The following is a 19,521-nucleotide window of genomic DNA, read 5'->3' on the forward strand; positions in this document are numbered from 1 at the left end:
TTCAATAAAAGTCGCAACAAGTATTAATCGACCCCATAACATTTATTGCAGATAACATAAAAAATTGATATTGAAATACTATAACAAAATAATTGCAAAGTTACAAAAACTAAACTATTAAAAATCATTGCAGCATTGGGCACGGTCCAAATGGTGAGCTCATGTCAACTGGAGTAATATACACAACTCAGGCTAATGATTAATGTTCCAATATTATAATATAGCATAAATTAATATGTCGATACATAATTATATATACTATTTTACTATGAAAACTAACACTTATATCCACATCCCACCCTATGATTTTTAATTTTTAATTTTTTTAAATATCAACTATGGTTCTCCATTACCTCCCACCCTATGATTATGAAGTATATAGAGGTTCATATATAATATGAAATACTATATTTTAAGAAAATAAAAGTTTAGTGTCTACTCCGACATGCTTTTTGTGATAGCAAAATTACAAATGATATATTACTCCCCCCTTCCCCGAATAAGAGTTACTTATTTCCATTTTGGTCCGTCCCCAATTAAGAGTAGAACTTCATTTTTACCATAAATGGTAAGTAGGATCTCACATTCCACTAACTTTTTCAACCAACTTTTCTTTACATTTCTTAAAACTCGTGTTTGGTCAAAGTGCTACTCCTAACGGGGGACGGAGGGAGTAGTTTGGTATCTTTAAACATTTTATCTCAATATATAGATGACAACAAAAATCTATACTCCGTAAATCGTGTAAACAATAATGTAGTAATTATATACTTATAGATACTAAATTTATAAAATATTTAGTGTTTGATCATTGGAGTATATAATTATTGGGCTACAAACACATAGTATTAATTTATGAAATGCTTATTATCGTGTTGTTTATTTCTATTAAGTTCCAACGTACGGAATTCAATTAAGTTGTTTAATGAAAACGCATAGTGCAGAAAGTATAATAATATTCCATTTGATTTTTCTTGTATTACTATTTTATAGGTCTATGCGTCTATCACCTAATTAACTTCCATTAATAGAATTACAGATGAAAGATTAAGATGGGATCACCCCCATTATCATAACCGTGACTAAATCTTAATTGCAAGATGAAATACAGATTCACGGGATTGATGTAGTGATTTTAAATGCTTAATCACAACAACATACGTAGCTTATTCATACACCAACATAAAAGTCATTTTAGTAAAATTCAATTATGGCAATTGTCCTTCACTATCTTTCATGCCAGTTTTCTCCCCCCTCACCATCTGCTATTCCAAATTAAACTAGCGTCGTCAACAATTAGAAATATACATATATGGACGCGATCATATCATAACCTATATTTATGGTGATAACCTAATAACCCTCAAATATTGCTTTATAAGCGTTGTCACGTTGTCATTTTAAGAGGGGTTGTCATTTTAACACAAACCTATATATATATATACTTCAACACAACAATAAATTATAACTTTTTCACAAATAGAGTATATATTTGTGTTGATGTATTGTGAAGTACAATTCAATCTTTTCATGCAATTTTCTTCACGAGAACATATATAATTAGGATTTTGTTTAAATATTCAAAAAATACTTTAAAAAAGTATAGTAGTACTATCTTATACTTACCTCATCAAAACACGCTACGTATATTAAATAAAGCAAAGAATTATATAACACGTAATTTCATTTTATATCCGAAACCTATGGATGCGATCATACGAATATATGATTAAGCTTGAACTGCAGAAAATAGTAATCCTCAAATTTTCAAAGTGCCCATAAATAATACTCCTCGAATATTTGATTTATAAGGTATGGAATAAAATAAAGAATTCCTCGAATTTTCAAAAGTCCAAATTATGGCTCGAGAAAGAAATATCTGGAGATTCTATTCTCTATTTCCTCACGATCACGTACTTAAAAAAGATTCTCCCCTTTCGTTTTTATTATTATACACTCAATAATTCTTTATAACCACTCATATTTTGTATATTAATTTTATCTTCCAATATACGTGCTGATATGCACACAATTAGGTCAACTCATTTACTTAAGAATGACCGACGGGCGAATCAAATTGCACAATTACTCAATCCCATTAAAAAACTAAAAAATATACCAATAATTGAAATTTGAAACAGATCCAAATAAATTGACCAGCACTATATGCACCTAATTTATTACATATTCTATAATACCAACTAATTAAATTGAATTATAAAAATAATCAAAAGGTGAAAAGGGCATATACAGTCAGCCGCTTTTTCCCCTCTGTTGCATAGCTTAGCCTTTCATATTTTTATTTCAGTTTTTTTAGCTCACTTTTTTTTTCTGATTCATCCCAACTGCTCTCTCTCTCTCTCCTCAATTCAACAAATAAATGGTGTTTCGGATGCTAAAAAGCCCATTAACAGCCCATTCTCTCATGATTTCTTTCTCCTCTTCTTGGTAATTGCAATCTCGCTCTGTGTTTGTGTTTGTGCGTGAGTGGGGCCTTCACATGGCTGCGCAAACGTAAACGTATTGCTACGATTTCGGATGCGTTTTTGTTGAGAGCTCTACCTATTTCTTCTATGGAGGCTTCCGCTTTGGAGGGTAAATAAAGATCCTTCCTTTTCTAATTTTTTCTGCAAAAACTCGTTGTTTGTTTGCGGAGCATTTTCGATACTTTTTATGCGAAGCGTATTTTGCTGTATTTTCGATAGAATGGGTCATTGAATTCACGGCCGATCTGTTTGACGAGTCTGATTTCAGGCGTGAATTAATGTCTTGATGAGATTCGAGTTTTTTTTTTCGTCTTTGCGACGAAATCCCCACAGAGAGAGAAACAGAAAGAGACACGCATGCTACAACACACACAAACACGCACTCCATTATTGCTTTTTTCCTTTTTCTATTGATAGCTCGCGTTCTGATTGTCAGATAAATGTATAAATATTTATGAACTATACCTACTGTGTGTGTGTGTGTGTGTGTGTGTGTGTTTGGCTTTTATCACCACACCTCTCAATAATTCCAACTGTGCTTATAATAAGGATATAAAGGAGCGGTGATGGAGGTGAAAATGCCAACGATTTTCCAGCTGTTAATTGTTTTTCAAATCATGGAGTGTGCTAGATTAGTTGAGATCGATGATTAAATGTTTGATTCCTAGTTGACAAGTTGGTGCTTTTGGGCTTAAAATGTTCTGTTTGTTGCTTAGTTTGTGGGGGTGCATTACAGAGTCAAGGATGGAGTCTTGGTGCTTCTAAATTACTTTTGGTATTATTTGGGAAGAACTTTATACTCGAATAAATTTCTTGATTGTTGGTTGCCCCCCTTTTGACATATTCCATGTTGACTTGTTTTTGGGTCTCCTTGTTCACATGAGCCGTAGCATTTCCAACTTTACTATGCAATTTGGCAACCTTTGACTTTGCATCAATGCAAACACGTCGACGCTGTCGTGATGTGTGGTGAATCTTGATAGAGAGATGTGTAGCAGAGTCAAGCCAATAAGGTGTATGACATAGTCTACGCTAGAAACACACTTTTGGAGTTTTCTTGCTGATTATTCCACGGTTCCTTCATTCTTTGATCTTCGTCTCGTGTTTTCACTTACATTTCATGTATAGAAGAGATTGAAAAGCAGATGCACTTCAGTGGTTGACTTTATTATTTGCTTCCATAATGTGTTTTTTCCTGTGACTTTGGTGTAGGAATAACTAACTCCTTATTTTGGGAGAGATATTTGAAGACTAGTATCAATTGCTAGTTGACTCTTATTTCTTTTGGGATCCAGCACTAAACATTTGATTCACCAAACTGCAGGAAGTTTGAGTATGGAGCAGAAGAGGCAGCTAATCTACGAGGTTTCAATGTGGCCAGAGGGCGCATCTGAAATACTGCAGGCGTGGAGCCGGCAGGAGATACTGCAGGTCCTCTGTGTAGAGCTCGGGAAAGAAAGGAAGTACACTGGACTGACGAAGTCAAAACTAATAGAGAATCTTCTTAAGATCGTATGTGAAAAGAGATTACAAGAACCTGGGACTGCAAATGCTTCCGAAGTGCAGCCTTCATCAGAAAACGGTGAAAGGACTCACAAGAGGCAAAGGAAATCTGATCACCCGAATGGCTTGTCTGTTGCTTCAAATAGTACTGCACCCGTTATTCTTGACGATGATTCAGGTAATAATACCATGTGTTGTAAAAACTCAGCTTGCAAGGCCAAAATGAATCACAATGATGTCTTCTGTAAGCGGTGTTCGTGCTGCATTTGTCATCAGTATGATGACAACAAGGACCCCGGCCTATGGTTGATTTGCAACTCAGACCCTCCATTTCGCGGGCTCTCATGTGGCATGTCTTGCCATCTTGAATGCGCATTACGACATGAGAATTCTGGCATCTCACAGGATAGGCAGGATAAAGGGCTCGATGGGAGCTTCTGTTGTGTATCTTGCGGAAAGGTGAATGATCTGCTCAGGTAAATGTATAGTCTTGCTTCTTGTTCATTTTCTTGGTTTGCTGGTTTGTGTTATGTGATTAATTACACAGCAATATAAGATTAATATTCGTTTCAGACTTGCCTGAGAATCATTTTCAATATTGTCTTTCATCCTACAAGAGTAGTAGTTGATCTGGTTTTGATTTTCGAAAGGCTTCTGCTATCTCTGTTTGTGAACTTCCGTTGCATCCGATATTTGCACGTTCATCTGTTTTATTTGAACTTGTGGCGTAGTTTATAAGTAATAGTTGTAACAATGTAGAAGAAATAGTGCAGTTCTTGGAGAAAGCAACTGATAGTAGCAAAGGATACGAGGCGCGTCGACATACTGTGCTATAGGCTCTCTTTGAGCCAAAAGATTCTTGCTGGTACAAAGCACTACCAGCACCTATTCGGCATCATTGATGAAGCAGTGAAAAAGCTCGAAGAAGATGTAGGCCCTCTAACCGGTCTACCTGTGAAGAAGGCTCGAGGGATTGTGAACCGGCTCTCATCAGGCCCAGAAATTCAGAGGCTTTGTGCTTCTGCTTTGGAGTCTCTGGACTTTATGCTTTCTAACAGAGTTTCTGATATGTCTTCTGGTACGATCTCTCTCTACCACTCTCTCTATGTTTTCAAGTGGTCATCTGATGCATGCTTATACAATGTAGGTTGCAGTATACGTGGCCTGGAGCTTGTCAGGTTCGAAGACATCCGTGCTTCGTCTATCATGGTGATTCTAAATTCGGACGATTCTGATATGGGAGGCATCAATGGTTACACCTTATGGCACCGGAAAGCTGATAATAAAGACTATCCTGCAGAGCCTACTTGCAGATTGTTTAAACCGAACACTAAGTTCTTGCTTTCCGGGCTAGCTTCTGCAACGCAGTATATTCTCAAGGTTGTTGCCCTTGACACGGATCGAGAGGCGGGCTTCTGTGAACTCCGGTTTCAGACTCAAGACATGGTGCCAAAGTCGAAAATCTTGGAAGTGGAAAGGAGTGAGAGCCCAGTCAACACCAACTGCAGCAGTCTGTCTAGTCCCTCTTCTGTCGAAGACGAGACAAACAACACCGTCCCTAGCAGCAACATCTCGGATCAGAGCCAGAGGGAGACAACGGCGTTGACTGGAGATATAATCTCTCTGCTGGATGAGGACTGCAGCAGGGCGAAAACCAGCTGCAGCCTGCCAGAATCAGACACGATGATGAAAGACAGCAACAAGGGATCGTTGGATGGTCAAATGGCTGAGGACACGAGCACTGACAACGGGTCAAACACGCCTCCTAGGGCAGGCCTAGAATGCGTAGTATATGTGGACAGCTCGGAGGCTGGCCTACCTATCACCCCTTGCAAATTTGAGAATGCGAAAGATGACGCTGGGAGGGGCAGCCGACCTAAATTTGGTGGGAAAGACGTCAAAACGAGAGGTGAGAGGGAGACGGAGCCTCAAGCAGGGAGCTCATCGAAGAAGAGGAACGGTGAGATAAGAGATGAGAAATGCAGCGGCATAGGAGACAAGGACTTTGAGTACTATGTGAAGGTGATCCGTTGGCTGGAGCGCGAGGGCCACATTGAGACGGGCTTTCGCCAGAAGTTCTTGACGTGGTACAGCCTGAGAGCAACACCTCAGGAGGTACGGGTTGTGAAGGCATTCATCGATACGTTAGTTGAAGATCCCGAGTCTCTTGCTGGTCAGCTCATCGATTCGTTCTCGGATATCGTTTCGAATAAGAGGTGTTTGACGATCCCTGCTGGATTTTGTACGAAGCTTTGGCACTGAGAGAGATCCAGAAAGCTTCAAAGGATTATGAGCATGGGAAATACAGGGAGGAATTTTTATGATGCTTGATTCTTTGAATTTTAGAAAATTTCTTTGACATTATTCTTCATTGAAACTTGCATCATTGAAGTATTTTGATAGATAGGAGATTGACCTCTTATGATATTATTATGATCACCTCATTTATTGCAAATACACTCTTATTGTGTATATATCTATGCTATTCTCACTTGATATACCGGGTGATTTAACACCTGTTTTGTCAATTTTGACCTAATGATTTCTATTTAGATTTAAAGAAAAAATCATAACTAATTCCAAAAATAAATAAATTTGAGGTGCTTCTGGGCTCTCGCGTAGCATTGCCTGAACCAATTTATTAACAAATGAAGAAAATTCTGAATATATTTTTCATTATTTATTTATGGTTTGAAACATGTTATTTCAATTGTGAAAACTGAATTGTTATGATAAATTATCACGTTATATTTTCTAGAAGTAGAGTTTAGAGCCACTCATTTCGCTACACATTTCACCCAAACAAGCTCCTCAACGGATAATTTCAATTTTCAATTGATCAAAGTTTTTGAAGCGAAATAGAGAAATGCCGACGTTGAATTTGTTCACGAATGTTCCAGTTGATGGTGTGGTTGCTTCTGATATTCTCAAAGATGCCACTAAAGCTGTTGCCAAGATCATCGGCAAGCCAGAATCTGTAAGACCCTCACTTTCACCCCATTAATTTCGTAACAAAATTCAATCTTTTGAAACTCCTCGTCGAATTTCAATCATGGGTTCCTGGTAATTCGTTTTTTCCGTTCTGTGTATATGCCCGCTTTGTGTTCGACGATATTCCTCTGAGGCTTGAAAGAAGCAACTGTTTTCTACTTTTGAGATTGTTAACTAACTGTATGATTATCATGTATCATCTTCTTATAATGCAAAACAAGGCCGTATTGCTTGTCCATATTTGTCAAACTTATAATGCAAAACAAGATCACATTTTGTTGTTTTCCAAGATGGCCATTTTTGTTCAATCAAATGGCTGATTTGATGGATTTGAGGTGCAGTATGTGATGGTGCTAGTGAATGGAGGGGTGCCGATTTCATTCGGTGGGACGGAGGAGCCTGCTGCGTATGGCGAATTGATCTCCATTGGAGGTCTTGGCCCCACTGTCAATGCCAAACTTAGTTCAACCATAGCAGAGATTATTCAGACCAAGCTTTCCATTGACAGCTCCCGCTTTTATGTCAAGTTCTATGATGTTCAGGTATTCAATTTACATCTTGTTTTCAGAAAATGCTTAGCCATGGATGTACGAGTGTTTTACATCTCTCACTGCCTTCCTCTTGTTTTTGTCTTCCTATATTAGGGTTCATAATTAACTTAATTTTCTCCATGTGTTGTCTAGCGTTCTTTCTTTGGCTTCAATGGCTCAACCTTTTGACCCGAGCATGACTTGTCCGAGGTGATCGATGGAAAGCTTGAAGTCTAGTTCAAGCAGCCATGGTGATCTTGTGGAAGCTGTAATATCACATAACCATCTGTGTTATCTTTTTCTATTTATCATGGTGAAAGTTCGATACTCAATTTTTTTACTGGTTTTTTCACCTTTGATCTGTCAAATTCTCAAAAATTTGTCCTGTCCAATAACATTTTTTCGATTCAGTGATTGTTAGCAGTTCTACTATGTTCTTTCCCTGATTTTACCAAAGATAACAACCCTATATGCTAAAAAAGATTAAAAAGAATGGAGTATTATATTTTCAAACAATTTTCTGGTGTCTTGTAGGGGAAGAGGAATGAGAAGAAAACGAATCCAACACCTTCTAATGAACACAAGATTAGTTATGTTAACAAAGTAATAACAACCAAGAAAACTGCATTTCACCATGACTGTAAAAAAATTGAATGGATAACAAGATCAAGCAGTAATGTGCACAGGTAAATTCGTATTAACGCTAGAAGAGCGCTATTGAGTTCTCACAAGATCAAGAAATGCTAGTGTAACGAACTGAATACATTGTTTACTACAAAGAGGTAAGCACGCAAATAGGCTGTGTATAACTTCAATTCTATCACTTAAATGAACGAGCAGAATGCAATTGAACAACCGTAATAGTAAACAAATAAAAAAATTGAACAAAAATGCAATTACTCATTTGGAAAGCATAGTTCTCCGACCTATAATGCTAATATAATACCATTAGCTCGATTTCGATTGCACCTTCTTCCGACCCTTGATCATGGTCGAGGGCCTCACTCTCTTCTTCTGCTTGGCCTTTTTCTTGGAAGGTGGAATCTCGACAACGGGCCCCGGAGGCACGCCCTTCTTCAATGCACTACCCCTCGGAGTAACTGATGGTGGCAACCTTAAACTCTCAGGAGGCAGAGGAGTCTGTGGCTTCCAAACCAAGTTGTTCTTCATGGAAAACCTAACCTTCTTAGCACTCTTCTCCACACTCTTTCCACCAGCATCATCTCCACTATCTGCGGTTCCACTGGTGTTCACATTACCAAGCTCCTCGTCATGTACCAACTTCACCCTCTTTGCTCTCTTACTAGGTTTCTTGGCGATTACTGGTGTAGCGCATGAATCTGAATCTTCGTCACCTTCAGAATCCATTTCCGCAGCAACGATCTCAAACTGTTTCTGAAGATTCATTATCACATTTTCAGTCAACTCATTTTCCATGTTATCGCTTAGAATATCGGCTGAACCACTATCCAATTCCATATTCTCAGAGCCAACAATCCCAACCAAATCACCATTTTCTTCAGCTCCGTCAACCACTTCAGAAAGTTTATTTTCATCCTTTCTCTTCTTCTTCTTCCTCTTCTTTTTCTTATCATCTCCATCTTTCTCCTTTTTCGCTTTCTTACTCTTCTTTTCCGTTCCACTTTCCAACTGATCATCATGAGCCACATCCTCATTTCCTTCCTGAGACCCTCCGTCCACATTATCCTTACAAGCATCGAAATCAATGGGTATCAATTGTGGAACTTCTGCATCATCATCTTCGTTATATTCAGGTATACCAATTTCAATGCCAGAGGATTCCAATTCCTTCTCCAACTTCAAAAACTGTTCATGCAGCCCCAATACAACCTTCCTGTTCCCCTGAATGCAGTCAGCAGATGAAGTCACCTCATACAATTTTGCCGATAACCCCATCCTAAGAGCAACCACACCCAACAGAGCATTCCCATTGCTTTCACAATCCTCTCCCAACTTCCTCTTCAATAGGAGTTCTGTTCCCGCCTTTACCAGCTCATCAAACATGTTACTCTTCACTTTCCCTAACAAAATCTTATCAGTTCCCCTCATCAAAACTGCAAAAAATGGCCCCAAAATCAAATCAACCACCTCTTTCTGCACCGGAAACCCAACACCAGCCAACTCATCCAAAAACACAGACGCCACATGATAATTCACCCCATTCCCCTGCAATTTATCATCCGCCAACAACGCATCACTCCCCAGAACCCCAAAATATTCCCCTAAAACACCCACATCCCACTTCCTCAACCTCATTAAATCAAACAATGCTTTTACAAATCGGCGTATGAGCAAGTAGAACTTATCCAACCTCAGCCGGTCAATTCCAGGCCACTCGCGGCGAAGTGTAACCAGAAACCCACGGAAAAACTCCAGAGAAACCGCTGGCTGCAGCGAATGAAACAGAGAAATTAACCGATCGATTAGAGCGACCTGATTGGGGGTCTTGTCGGCGTGCCATAGGCAGTAAAAAAGGCCTTTCCACAGCTTCTTAAAGTCGGAGTCTGAGAGCTGCTGCGATTGGGCGGCGAGCCATGACTGAAGCAGCCGCAGAGATTGAGATCGGACTGCGGTGCTGCACGAGGCCAAGTGCTTGATCAGGGTGGGGCCAGTAGCGGCGGCGAGAGCTGGAATTAAGGGTTTGGGTTCCCGGCTTCTCTTCTTCATCGAGGATTAATGGTGGCGGTGTGGGGAAAATTTTCAAGGCGAGGCGCGCTAGGGTTTTTCGAGGGTTTGGTAGATTTTAGGGAGTTTTTATTTTCAATTTGTACAGTCAAAAAAGGCGATTTTAATTGAGTTTATGGGATGTGATAAAATGTCACAAGTCGAAACCGCGGAATATTTAAAGCTTAACTACCTAATTTGATTTTCTATATTGATTTATTGTGTTCACCATTTAATTGATTGGAATACAAATTTTTAAACTCGCAAACTTGCTTAAAAACTAAAATATGAAAACTGAAAAATGAAATATCTACATGATCAATTAATGAGAGTTGTCACTTGAGAATATAACAGAAAATAGATCTAAATTAGAGGGAAATATTTTAGAAATTAGTAGTTTATAAGTATGAAATAAAATTCTAAAACTTAATTAGAAGTTCAAAAAAAGCGTCAAAAATAAACTATTCAAACATGAATTCCCGCTTTCTTTTTCTATATGGATGCACCGCATCACGAACATGAAATTTAAGAAAACAGACAAAAAAACAAAATATGAAATGGAGTGTATTTTTAAATTGCTCTTATTAGATAGTTAAAACTTAAAATAATAATTAGATGATAAATTAAATTTATTTAATACATAACTGATTTTTTGATATTTGGGCGAAAATGTCTTTCTCGTTATTCACAATATATTTTCTATATTTGTAACCTCTCTTAATATTTTGATTTTTTTTAATTTTTGGTATTGCCCAAAAACAATTACTGTGTCTGCTATTATTTGGGCAATGGTTTCGTAACTTTCGTTACAACTACATAGAGAAAGAATCGGAAGAGAGATAAATGAGTAGCAAAGATATACTTATGGATCACTAAAAAACTCATCAGTACGACGAATATATTTGTTCACGAATTCAAATATTTTAGATCGTTATAAGTCATGGTTGTATGATATCAAGCTCGACGGTAATATGATGTGCCATGTGTACCAAAGTTTGTTTATTCGTTGTTCCAAGAGAACAAAAACTTCATTAAAAATATCAAAGGAGGCCAAACATCAGACAATAATAAAACATAAAAAGATTACAACATAAACAAATTGTTATATAAAGAGTATGTCTGTAGCTAGAGAAGTCGTCAGTCTCAATGTTCTAAAATCAGGTTTCGGTGTAGTGCTGCTGACTGCTGTATCATCTCAATGTCGAGCCCCCTTTAGTTCCACGACTGACTCGACTTGCCCTTGAGCACGTGCAGCTCATGCAGCCTAAACAACAATGTAAGACCAGGTTTTGATCAGAAGAATGAGTAGGTTATAGGTATTTGCTGAGTTGGTTACCTTGCAATTTCAGCTAGTTTCTCAGCCTGCTCCGCGATTCCAGATGCGATTTCAGACATTTCTGTGTGGTTGTTATTTTCGTCGAAGATGTAGTTGCTAATGCTCGCTTCTTCAGGTTGGTTCAGACCATGTAGAGCCCTTTGTGCAAGAGGCCACCGTGCCTCTATCTCCTCCACGTCAAGTCTGTCTTCGAGACGAAAGCAGTCTGTTTTTCAAAGGACCAAAAATTGAACAATAGTATATGATTTGATCCAAACTTCGTATACACGCAGAAACAATTAGTACTACTAACTACTGGGTGTGTTGTGTATAGAAATGCATACATTAACATACCTTGTTGTCGTGCAAGTTTTGCCTGACGATGTAGCGTATGGCAAACTTGATTAGTTGTAGGAGGCCATAGAACAAGGCGCTGTATATCCAGATCGCAACTGCCCATCCCCGCCCGCACCCTTTCACTTTTTGCAAAGGACCAATCTGCATACACAGCAATAAGAGTTGCCACCTGCATAACCAACTGATAATCAGCTAGTTTCTTTCGTCATCTTTGATCATGTTCTATATGTATAAACAAATCTCACCAACTGTGCAATGACAAATGCGCAGACGAGGAGCATACCAGGGCGCTCCAAGTAATTGGGGCCTGACTCACAATGCTGACTTGTAAGCAGAGAGCAGACATCATCTCAGCATCATTGTGTCTCATGCTTTTTACTCCAAATATAACCTGTGTTTTCAATTTTCATCAATAACACCAAATATATGTAGTAGTACTACTACTTAGTCTTACAATCTATGGAGAAAGATTTTCTTACGGGAAAGAATTCGGATTCATGCATCAACCAGAAGAAGACGACACTCATCAACAATGGCTGCATCAATAGAATTAAGGGCTTGGCTTCCAGATTTATCTTCTTCATCGAGCAACTGCACAAAATTTTCAAGCTCGGTGGCGCACTAGATTTTTCGAGGCCCTTTTGATATTCAATTTGGTCAGTCCCACGATTTAATAAAGCAAAAAAGGCTATTTTATGGTAGGAGTATGTCTCTGAAGGTAACAACGGCGAAACCGAACAATAAATAAAACTTAATTACCTTATTATAGTGAAGATTTGAAGGATCTAAATTAATTTCCTTAAATATAAAAGGGGTAAATTAGTATATTTGAGTATGAAATCAATTATAGAAAGTGAAAAATTGAGGGGTATTAAGTTATATACTCCCTCCGTCTTAAAAAAAATTTAAAAAAGTACAAATATGTTTCAATGGTTGCATGCCCAAATTTCTTCAATCATATCGCGTTGAAGGTGATTATGGACGTGTTCCTCGCGGGTATTAACAAAGGCACAAAGGTAAACCGTCGGCCCCACCATGGCTCATTGACAAAGTAACCTGAGTAAAGCCGTTGGGCAACCATGATGTGCTCACAGAAGACCCGCTGCCCATGTCGGATTGGTGTAGGGATCGACGACTGTTCTTCCCGTCGTTGTTCCTCTACGCGCAATGCGTAGTCCAACATGGCTCGCTCTAAGAGCTCATGTATATATCTCGTGTCGTCATTGTCGCCGACATTCATTTCGAGTAGAGAGAGAGAGAAGTGGGTGTGGATGAAATGAACTGGAAGAAGGGGTATTTATAATGTGAACTTTGAAATTTAAAAAATACTGCGATAGACGGTTTGATCGGCGGTTGGTGCTCAATGTTGAGCTTATTAGTATGTTTGTGGTGTTTCGTTTTCAAGATTTGTTAAACATTCGTAATTATTAGTAAAAGGCTACGGCCCTCTTTAGCACCAAAAATTATTTTTTTCTATATTTGTAAACTCTTTTCAGTCTATATATCTTTGAATTTTTTGCATTGTCAAAAAAATAATTGAGCAACGGAATCATACTAAAGTTGTGTTTGAAGAAAACAAAAACTTCATTAAACTCATCAAAGGAGTCCAAACATCAGACAAGTTTGTCTGTGATATCACTTATAAAACATGAAAAGAAAACAACATAAAGTTTTATATATGTCTCAATTCCTCTAAATAGGAAGAGCTCTTATCCATAACTAGCTAGAGAAGTCTCAGTCATTCTCCATGTGCTCCTAAATCAGGTGTTGAAGAACTCCTCAGACAGTGTAGTGCTGCTGTATCGTCTCAATGTCGAGCCCCTTTAGTTTCACAACTGACTCGACGTGCCCCTTGAGCGTGTGCAGCTCGCGCAGCCTAAACAACAATGCATAACCAGATTATGATCAGAATATATATGATTTTCTTAGCAAGAATTTAGGCTATTGCTGAGTTAAGGTCACCTTGCAATTTCAGCGCGTTTCATAGCCTGCTCCGCGATTTCAGACAGCTCCCTGTAGTTGTTCTTTTCGTTTAATATGTTGCTGGAAACTTCTTCGGGTTGGTTCAGACCGTGCAGAGTCCTTTGTGCATGAGCCCACTGTGCCTCTCTCTCCTCCTTGCCAAAGTCTTTCTTGGAGGTGAAAGCAGTCTGTTTGTTTATGAATCAAAATTCAACAATATGTGATTGATTTCATCCAAACATCCTATGCAGAAACAATTATTGTGTGCGTTGTGTCTAGAAATGCATACCTTGTTCTCGTACAAGTTTTGCCACGCCCTCCCGCTCAAGATGTATCGAATGGCAAACTTCATTAGGTCGAGAGGCACATAGAATACCGCGCTGTATATCCAGATCACACCGGCCCATCCCCACCCGCATCCCTTCACTTTTGCAAACGACCAATCCGCGTACACAGCAATAAGAGTTGCCACCTGCATAACCAACAATCAGATAGTTTCATAAGAATAGAAAAGGAAATCTTTATGTTCTTCCATCATGTTCTGTGTACAAACGAGGTTTCTCACCAGCTGTGCAATGACGAAGGCGCTCATGAGGAGCATGCCAGGGCGCTCCACGTAAGACCAGCTGCGTGATCTGGTGACGAAAATGAGGGCCTGACTCACAATGCTGACTTGCAAGTAGAGAGCAGACATCATCTCAGCATCATTGTGTCTGATGCTTTTCACTCCAAATTTCTCCTGTGTTTTGATCAATAACACCAAATAGATTCACATATATGTGGAGGGCTTGTCCTAGTATTGATCTATGGAGAAAGAGGGTGGTTTTCTTACGGGAAAGAAGTCGGATTCATGCATCAACCAGAAAAAGACAACAGTCATAAACGCAAGATAGCCTCCAAGTGCAACGCCTGTGGCAAAGATCTCCTTCAGTTTCCAGCTATCTGGCAATGGAGATGGCTTCACTCTATCCTTGGAAATCGTCATAATTGTGCCTAATAACGAAAAAATCGGGACCATTAATCTCCGTATAATATGATAGCAGAGTCCAAGCAATCAAATCAAGACACCACAAATTCATTACCGTCGTTCAAGATGGCAATGATCAAAACCATGAAGGGGGAGAAGTCGAACTTCCAGATCAAAGAAATGAGCATGAATCCAAACTGCAAACACAGGATTGCATATCAAGACAGCTCCTATATACAGAGATAACGATGAAAATAAAAGCAAAGCATAATTAACAAACTTACCACTATACGAATGGTGATGGAAACCGCGTATATCTGTCAAAAAAAAAAAACAGGCATCAATAAACATTCGCATACAACAGAAGATGAAGAGGGCTAAAAACTAACAGTGTAGTTCTTCATTCTCTGGAAAATAGCTCTACTCGTCAAGACTGCGCTAATGATGACACTGAGCCCCGGCTCAGTGAGCACAATATCAGAAGCGCCTCTTGCTGCATCAGTGGCATCTGCAACAGCAATACCAATATCGGCCTTCTTCAACGCTGGTGCATCGTTCACACCATCTCCTGTCATTCCAACAATGTGCTTCCTCTCCTGCAACTTCTTCACGATCTCATACTTGTGCTCTGCATTGGACAAGTTTAAAACCCGACATAAAAAATGAAGCTCCAATGACTTTTTCATCATATCTATACAATAAACGCACCTGGGAACACTCCTGCAAAGCCATCCGCCTTCTCAATCAGTTCTTCGATGGGAAGTCCAGCTATGGACTCGTCTTTGTGCTGGCCTAATAACGAAGCTGATGGGTACATGTTCACTCCCATCCCAAGCCTACGCCCCGTCTCCTTAGCAATAGCAAGCTGATCACCTAAATCAAGATAAATATATAAATCACTAGTTCGAAACTCCAATAATCACTCTCTCAAGCTGCAGGCCACTAACCAGTGATCATCTTCACGTTCACGCCAAGGTGGAGAGCTCTACGGATAGTCTCTGCACTGTCGTGCCTGGGAGGATCGAAGAGTGACAAGAGCCCGACAAACTCCCAAGGACCACCGAGGCTCTCCTTGGATTTCTCCGGCACTTGCTGAAAAACATCAACCATTTATGTCAAACCCGAAACATGGTTACATTCATACACTACATAAACAAGTATGAGTTAAAGAACCTGTCTAGCAACAGCAAGAGACCGTAGGCCACGCTCAGCGAACTTGTTGATAACGCCGTGAACCTTCTTCTTGAAATCCTCCCTACAATTGCAGAGGGTGAGGATCTGCTCCGGAGCCCCCTTGCTAGCTCGATGCCAGTTTCCGTTGTTATCAATGTATGTGAGAGCAGTCCTCTTATCCACAGGGTTGAACGGGAAGAAATGCACCTCCCTTATCCCCGCTCGAGCCTATCATCAACAATATATCAGCTTTGAATTCATAAACAGAAACCAATAAAAGAAAAACAAACCTCTTTGGGATCAGAGAGAGTTCCAACAATGGCTGCGTCAATAGCGTCCTGATTCTCTGTTCTAGAGGCTCTGGCCGCGAGGAGAAGGACGTGATCAGCGTCTGCGCCCTTGGCGAAGACTTCAATGAGAGATTTATCGACGGTGAGCTTGTTGAGCGTGAGCGTCCCTGTTTTGTCACTGCAGAGGACGTTCATCCCGGCTAGCTCCTCGATGGCTGTCATCCGCTTCGTGATGGCGCCCTGCTGCGAAAGGCGGTGGGATCCGATGGCCATGGTCACAGACAGCACTGTGGGCATGGCGATGGGGATGCCGCCGATGAGTAACACCAGAAGGTTATCAATTCCGTTTCGATAGCTGCGGCGCTGGATGGGGTACATCACGATGATCTCCGCCAGCATGCCCACAGCGATGGAGCAGATGCAGAAGTTTCCTATCGCTGTGAGAACCTTCTGGAAGTGGCCTACTTGGTGAGTGCTGTCGACAAGATGCGCCGCCTTCCCGAAGAAGGTGTGGACGCCTGTGGCGATGACGACAGCCTCGATCTCGCCCTGCTTGCATGTTGACCCGGAGAAGACCTCGTCGTAGGGGTGCTTAGTCACGGGGAGGGACTCTCCGGTGAGGGCTGACTGGTCCACCTGTTGGCAGATGAAAGAAAATAAATATAACAGAGAACTGATAAAGTCACTCATCCTATCACGAATTTGTTTTACCTTGAGAGGATCCCCTTCAAGGAGACGGGCATCGGCCGGGATGATGTCACCGAGCTTGATGCTGATGATGTCGCCCGGGACTAAAATGGCGGCCTCCTGCTCGCTCCATTTGGCGTCTCTGAGGACCTTGGTTTTGGGGGCGAGGCCGGCCATGAGAGCGGCCGCGGCATTACCTGTTGGCAAATGAAATTAAAAAAAATAACTATAACAATATCTCATATCGTGTAACTAGTATACAAGTCTATGATTACCGGCGTTGTTCTCTTCGAAGAAACTGATGGCGGAGTTGATGAGGAGAAGGCAGACGATGCCGACGAAGTCCTGCCAGTCGGGGGGCAGGCCTTGGCCGTTGGCGAGGACGATGGCCATGAGGGCGGCGGCTTCCATCACCCATGAGAGAGGGTTCCACATGAATCCCAGAAACTTGAGGAATTTGCTTTCCTTCTTCTCTTCCAATTTGTTGAGGCCGAAGATGAGAGCTCTGTTTTCGCCTTCGGTGGAGCTCAGCCCGTCGCGGCCGCATTTCAGCTGCTGGAACACTTCCTCTATCGGAACCTTTTCCTGTGATATCACATTTACTTGCGCTTATATTTATTCATATATTAGACTATATATTAACCATTTTTTGTTTTAATCTTGACATTGATGTTTCAAGATCCAATCAATTCCACTGAAATGAAATATGGGCGATAATACATTTGTAAGAAAAATGAAAGAATGGAGAAAGTTATTAACCAGATCGATAGACTCATTCTTGATCTTTTCAAGACTAAGATCATCAGCTCCCATTATGGCTGCAGCTGAAGCAGCTCAATCTGCTTTTCAGTAAATTCTTGTTATGTTTGAAACTTGAAAGAAAGTCGATCGCCTCAACCCTGTTTTATACTCCAGTCGATCATACGCATGCATGCCACTCCCTTAAGTGGACCCTTCTCTCTCACACACACAGGCATTAACCATACATGCATTACTATATCTATAAATTATAATTAGTGCCTTAAAGTCATATCTTATCTTATCTATATTTCATTTCATTTCGTATTTATAATGTTATCATTCTAATTTCGTAAACCAATTACATGTAATATGTGGCTATAGCCTATAGGCGTTAAATACACTAAAGTAATGTTCCACAAAATAATGCACGATTCTGTACTTTCATTTCTAGACACCTTTCCTTGTAGTACTACTTTACACTCATCTTAGTATCTTACACATTTATTTTATTAAATTAAATAATTTTATGTGTTGAATTGTATATAAGAGTTATTTTTTTTACTAATTGTTTGCAAAATCAGAATAAATTAATAATTCGATAATTTTTATGTATAGATTTTAAATTGAATATGCAAAACCAGAATTTCATGAAAGTTAAGAAATTTACATGCAAATACCACTTTAAAAAAAATCATAGTTATGGTCAACCATTATCGATATAAGAGCATCCACAATGGCGGCTAGCGCACCGGCTAGCCGATTTGCGTCGCTAGCCGGTCGGCTAGCCGAACCATTGGGACCGGCCAGCGGCAAATCGGCGACCGCGTGCCGATTTCCAGGCGCTGGCCGCCATTGTGGCGTGCCGATCAGCGAGCGCTCGGCCAGCGCCGTTTTTTATTTTTATTTTTTTGAATTTTTTTGAAACACTATATATACGCGATTTTAGTTTCATTTTTATTTGCACCACTTGTTTTAACGATGAGGAGTAGAGAGAGAGGCGGGGCTCGTGTGTGGAAGCCCGTTTTTTTATAAAAAAAATTATGTACTTTTTTTTATCTATGTACCTTTTTTTTAAATGAAATGAATGAATTTTTCCATATATGTCTCGTAAATTTAATTTCGTAATTTATCGTAAATTTAATTCCGTAAATGTAGTTGTTTTTGAATTATTTTTATTGCGGCTAGTCTGTGGCTGACCTTAGGCTAGCCTATTTGATTAAAATAATGATGTGGCAGATGGATTGTTAGTGCTAATAACGTGGAGGGAGAGAGAGTGGCTAGTCTATGGCTGGCCTATTCTGATTGTGGATGCTCTAAGAGCTGCCACCCCGTGGTAGGTACTGAGTCTTCTCCACGTCGGAATTCACAGCCGTGACCTCGCGATCTCTAAATCAGCATCGCGATGCTCGAAAGCATCTCGTAGAAGAAACCTCTTCTCCTTCCGCGGGGTCAAGTGGGCGTTCTTCCACTCTCGGAAGACCTCGTAACATCTGAGCCTGCGTTTGGTTACGCGAATGGAGAGTGTACTCGAGTGGGGCGGCTGGGGCGTCGCACCCCGCCCGGAACTTCACGGAGTCCTTCAACAACAAGAAACACTCCCAGAAGGTGAACTCCTTATACTTCCCCTCCAAGGGGAACTGACTCGCGGCCGGCGTCGCTGGAACGGGAGTATCATCGTCCCCGAGATCGATCCCCATATCATGCAATGACAGAAGGTCATCGCCGCGCCATATAGCCGGGAGCGAACTAAAAAACTGCCGAAGCAGAGTGTGCAGCTGGGGCCACCTCTGCGTCAAGAGACCGCTACTGGAAGACAGTAACGTACTATACCCCT

The 19,521-nt window shown here is 40.3% G+C and overlaps 4 protein-coding genes and 1 pseudogene across 5 annotated transcripts; 2 read left to right on the forward strand and 3 right to left on the reverse strand.

Moving 5' to 3' along the window:
• The first annotated feature begins 2,316 nt into the window (after window positions 1-2,316).
• Window positions 2,317-6,444, forward strand: LOC125188684 (VIN3-like protein 2). 2 transcript variants are annotated; one of them, XM_048085686.1, is made up of 4 exons: window positions 2,317-2,595; window positions 3,811-4,465; window positions 4,763-5,067; window positions 5,137-6,444. In XM_048085686.1, the coding sequence occupies exons 1-4, from the start codon at window positions 2,574-2,576 to the stop codon at window positions 6,249-6,251; spliced, it is 2,097 nt and encodes a 698-aa protein (XP_047941643.1). In that variant the 5' UTR covers window positions 2,317-2,573; the 3' UTR covers window positions 6,252-6,444. The 2 variants fall into 2 exon arrangements, with proteins under 2 accessions (XP_047941643.1, XP_047941644.1); XM_048085687.1 differs by lacking the exon at window positions 2,317-2,595 and adding an exon at window positions 3,265-3,499.
• A 256-nt stretch (window positions 6,445-6,700) lies between these two features.
• Window positions 6,701-7,920, forward strand: LOC125188685 (macrophage migration inhibitory factor homolog). Its single transcript, XM_048085688.1, has 3 exons — window positions 6,701-6,966; window positions 7,322-7,522; window positions 7,664-7,920. The coding sequence occupies exons 1-3, from the start codon at window positions 6,856-6,858 to the stop codon at window positions 7,697-7,699; spliced, it is 348 nt and encodes a 115-aa protein (XP_047941645.1). The 5' UTR covers window positions 6,701-6,855; the 3' UTR covers window positions 7,700-7,920.
• Window positions 7,921-8,227: 307 nt separating this feature from the next.
• LOC125190151 (ribosomal RNA processing protein 1 homolog) lies at window positions 8,228-10,285 on the reverse strand. The gene has a single exon (XM_048087360.1). The coding sequence runs from the start codon at window positions 10,196-10,198 to the stop codon at window positions 8,459-8,461; it is 1,740 nt and encodes a 579-aa protein (XP_047943317.1). The 5' UTR covers window positions 10,199-10,285; the 3' UTR covers window positions 8,228-8,458.
• A 1,122-nt stretch (window positions 10,286-11,407) lies between these two features.
• On the reverse strand, window positions 11,408-12,977 carry LOC125189295 (annotated as a pseudogene).
• A 455-nt stretch (window positions 12,978-13,432) lies between these two features.
• Window positions 13,433-17,836, reverse strand: LOC125187998 (plasma membrane ATPase 4-like). The gene is made up of 15 exons (XM_048084711.1): window positions 17,706-17,836; window positions 17,222-17,531; window positions 16,971-17,143; window positions 16,260-16,895; window positions 15,970-16,197; window positions 15,744-15,888; window positions 15,505-15,669; window positions 15,186-15,424; window positions 15,081-15,113; window positions 14,912-14,993; window positions 14,662-14,822; window positions 14,395-14,568; window positions 14,119-14,301; window positions 13,830-14,017; window positions 13,433-13,743 (listed from the first exon to the last, which is right to left on the reverse strand). The coding sequence occupies exons 1-15, from the start codon at window positions 17,757-17,759 to the stop codon at window positions 13,647-13,649; spliced, it is 2,868 nt and encodes a 955-aa protein (XP_047940668.1). The 5' UTR covers window positions 17,760-17,836; the 3' UTR covers window positions 13,433-13,646.
• Between the last annotated feature and the right edge of the window lie 1,685 nt (window positions 17,837-19,521).

The sequence above is a fragment of the Salvia hispanica genome, chromosome 5 (assembly GCF_023119035.1).
Source record: "Salvia hispanica cultivar TCC Black 2014 chromosome 5, UniMelb_Shisp_WGS_1.0, whole genome shotgun sequence".
Classification (NCBI taxonomy): Eukaryota; Viridiplantae; Streptophyta; class Magnoliopsida; order Lamiales; family Lamiaceae; genus Salvia; species Salvia hispanica.

What these genes read in the sequence shown, in the direction of transcription:
- LOC125187998 (XM_048084711.1), bottom strand. Translation starts at nt 17,759, where the DNA reads ATGGGAGCTGATGATCTTAGTCTTGAAAAGATCAAGAATGAGTCTATC. An exon ending in CTTCGAAGAGAACAACGCCG is followed by an intron (nt 17,144 to 17,221) that starts GTAATCATAGAC and finishes ATTTGCCAACAG; the next exon opens with GTAATGCCGCGGCCGCTCTC. An exon ending in CTTTGCAGGAGTGTTCCCAG is followed by an intron (nt 15,425 to 15,504) that starts GTGCGTTTATTG and finishes TGTCCAATGCAG; the next exon opens with AGCACAAGTATGAGATCGTG.
- LOC125188685 (XM_048085688.1), top strand. Translation starts at nt 6,856, where the DNA reads ATGCCGACGTTGAATTTGTTCACGAATGTTCCAGTTGATGGTGTGGTT. An exon ending in TCATCGGCAAGCCAGAATCT is followed by an intron (nt 6,967 to 7,321) that starts GTAAGACCCTCA and finishes TTTGAGGTGCAG; the next exon opens with TATGTGATGGTGCTAGTGAA. An exon ending in TCAAGTTCTATGATGTTCAG is followed by an intron (nt 7,523 to 7,663) that starts GTATTCAATTTA and finishes TGTGTTGTCTAG; the next exon opens with CGTTCTTTCTTTGGCTTCAA.
- LOC125190151 (XM_048087360.1), bottom strand. Translation starts at nt 10,198, where the DNA reads ATGAAGAAGAGAAGCCGGGAACCCAAACCCTTAATTCCAGCTCTCGCC.
- LOC125188684 (XM_048085686.1), top strand. Translation starts at nt 2,574, where the DNA reads ATGGAGGCTTCCGCTTTGGAGG. An exon ending in GGAGGCTTCCGCTTTGGAGG is followed by an intron (nt 2,596 to 3,810) that starts GTAAATAAAGAT and finishes ACCAAACTGCAG; the next exon opens with GAAGTTTGAGTATGGAGCAG. An exon ending in AAGGTGAATGATCTGCTCAG is followed by an intron (nt 4,466 to 4,762) that starts GTAAATGTATAG and finishes GAAATAGTGCAG; the next exon opens with TTCTTGGAGAAAGCAACTGA.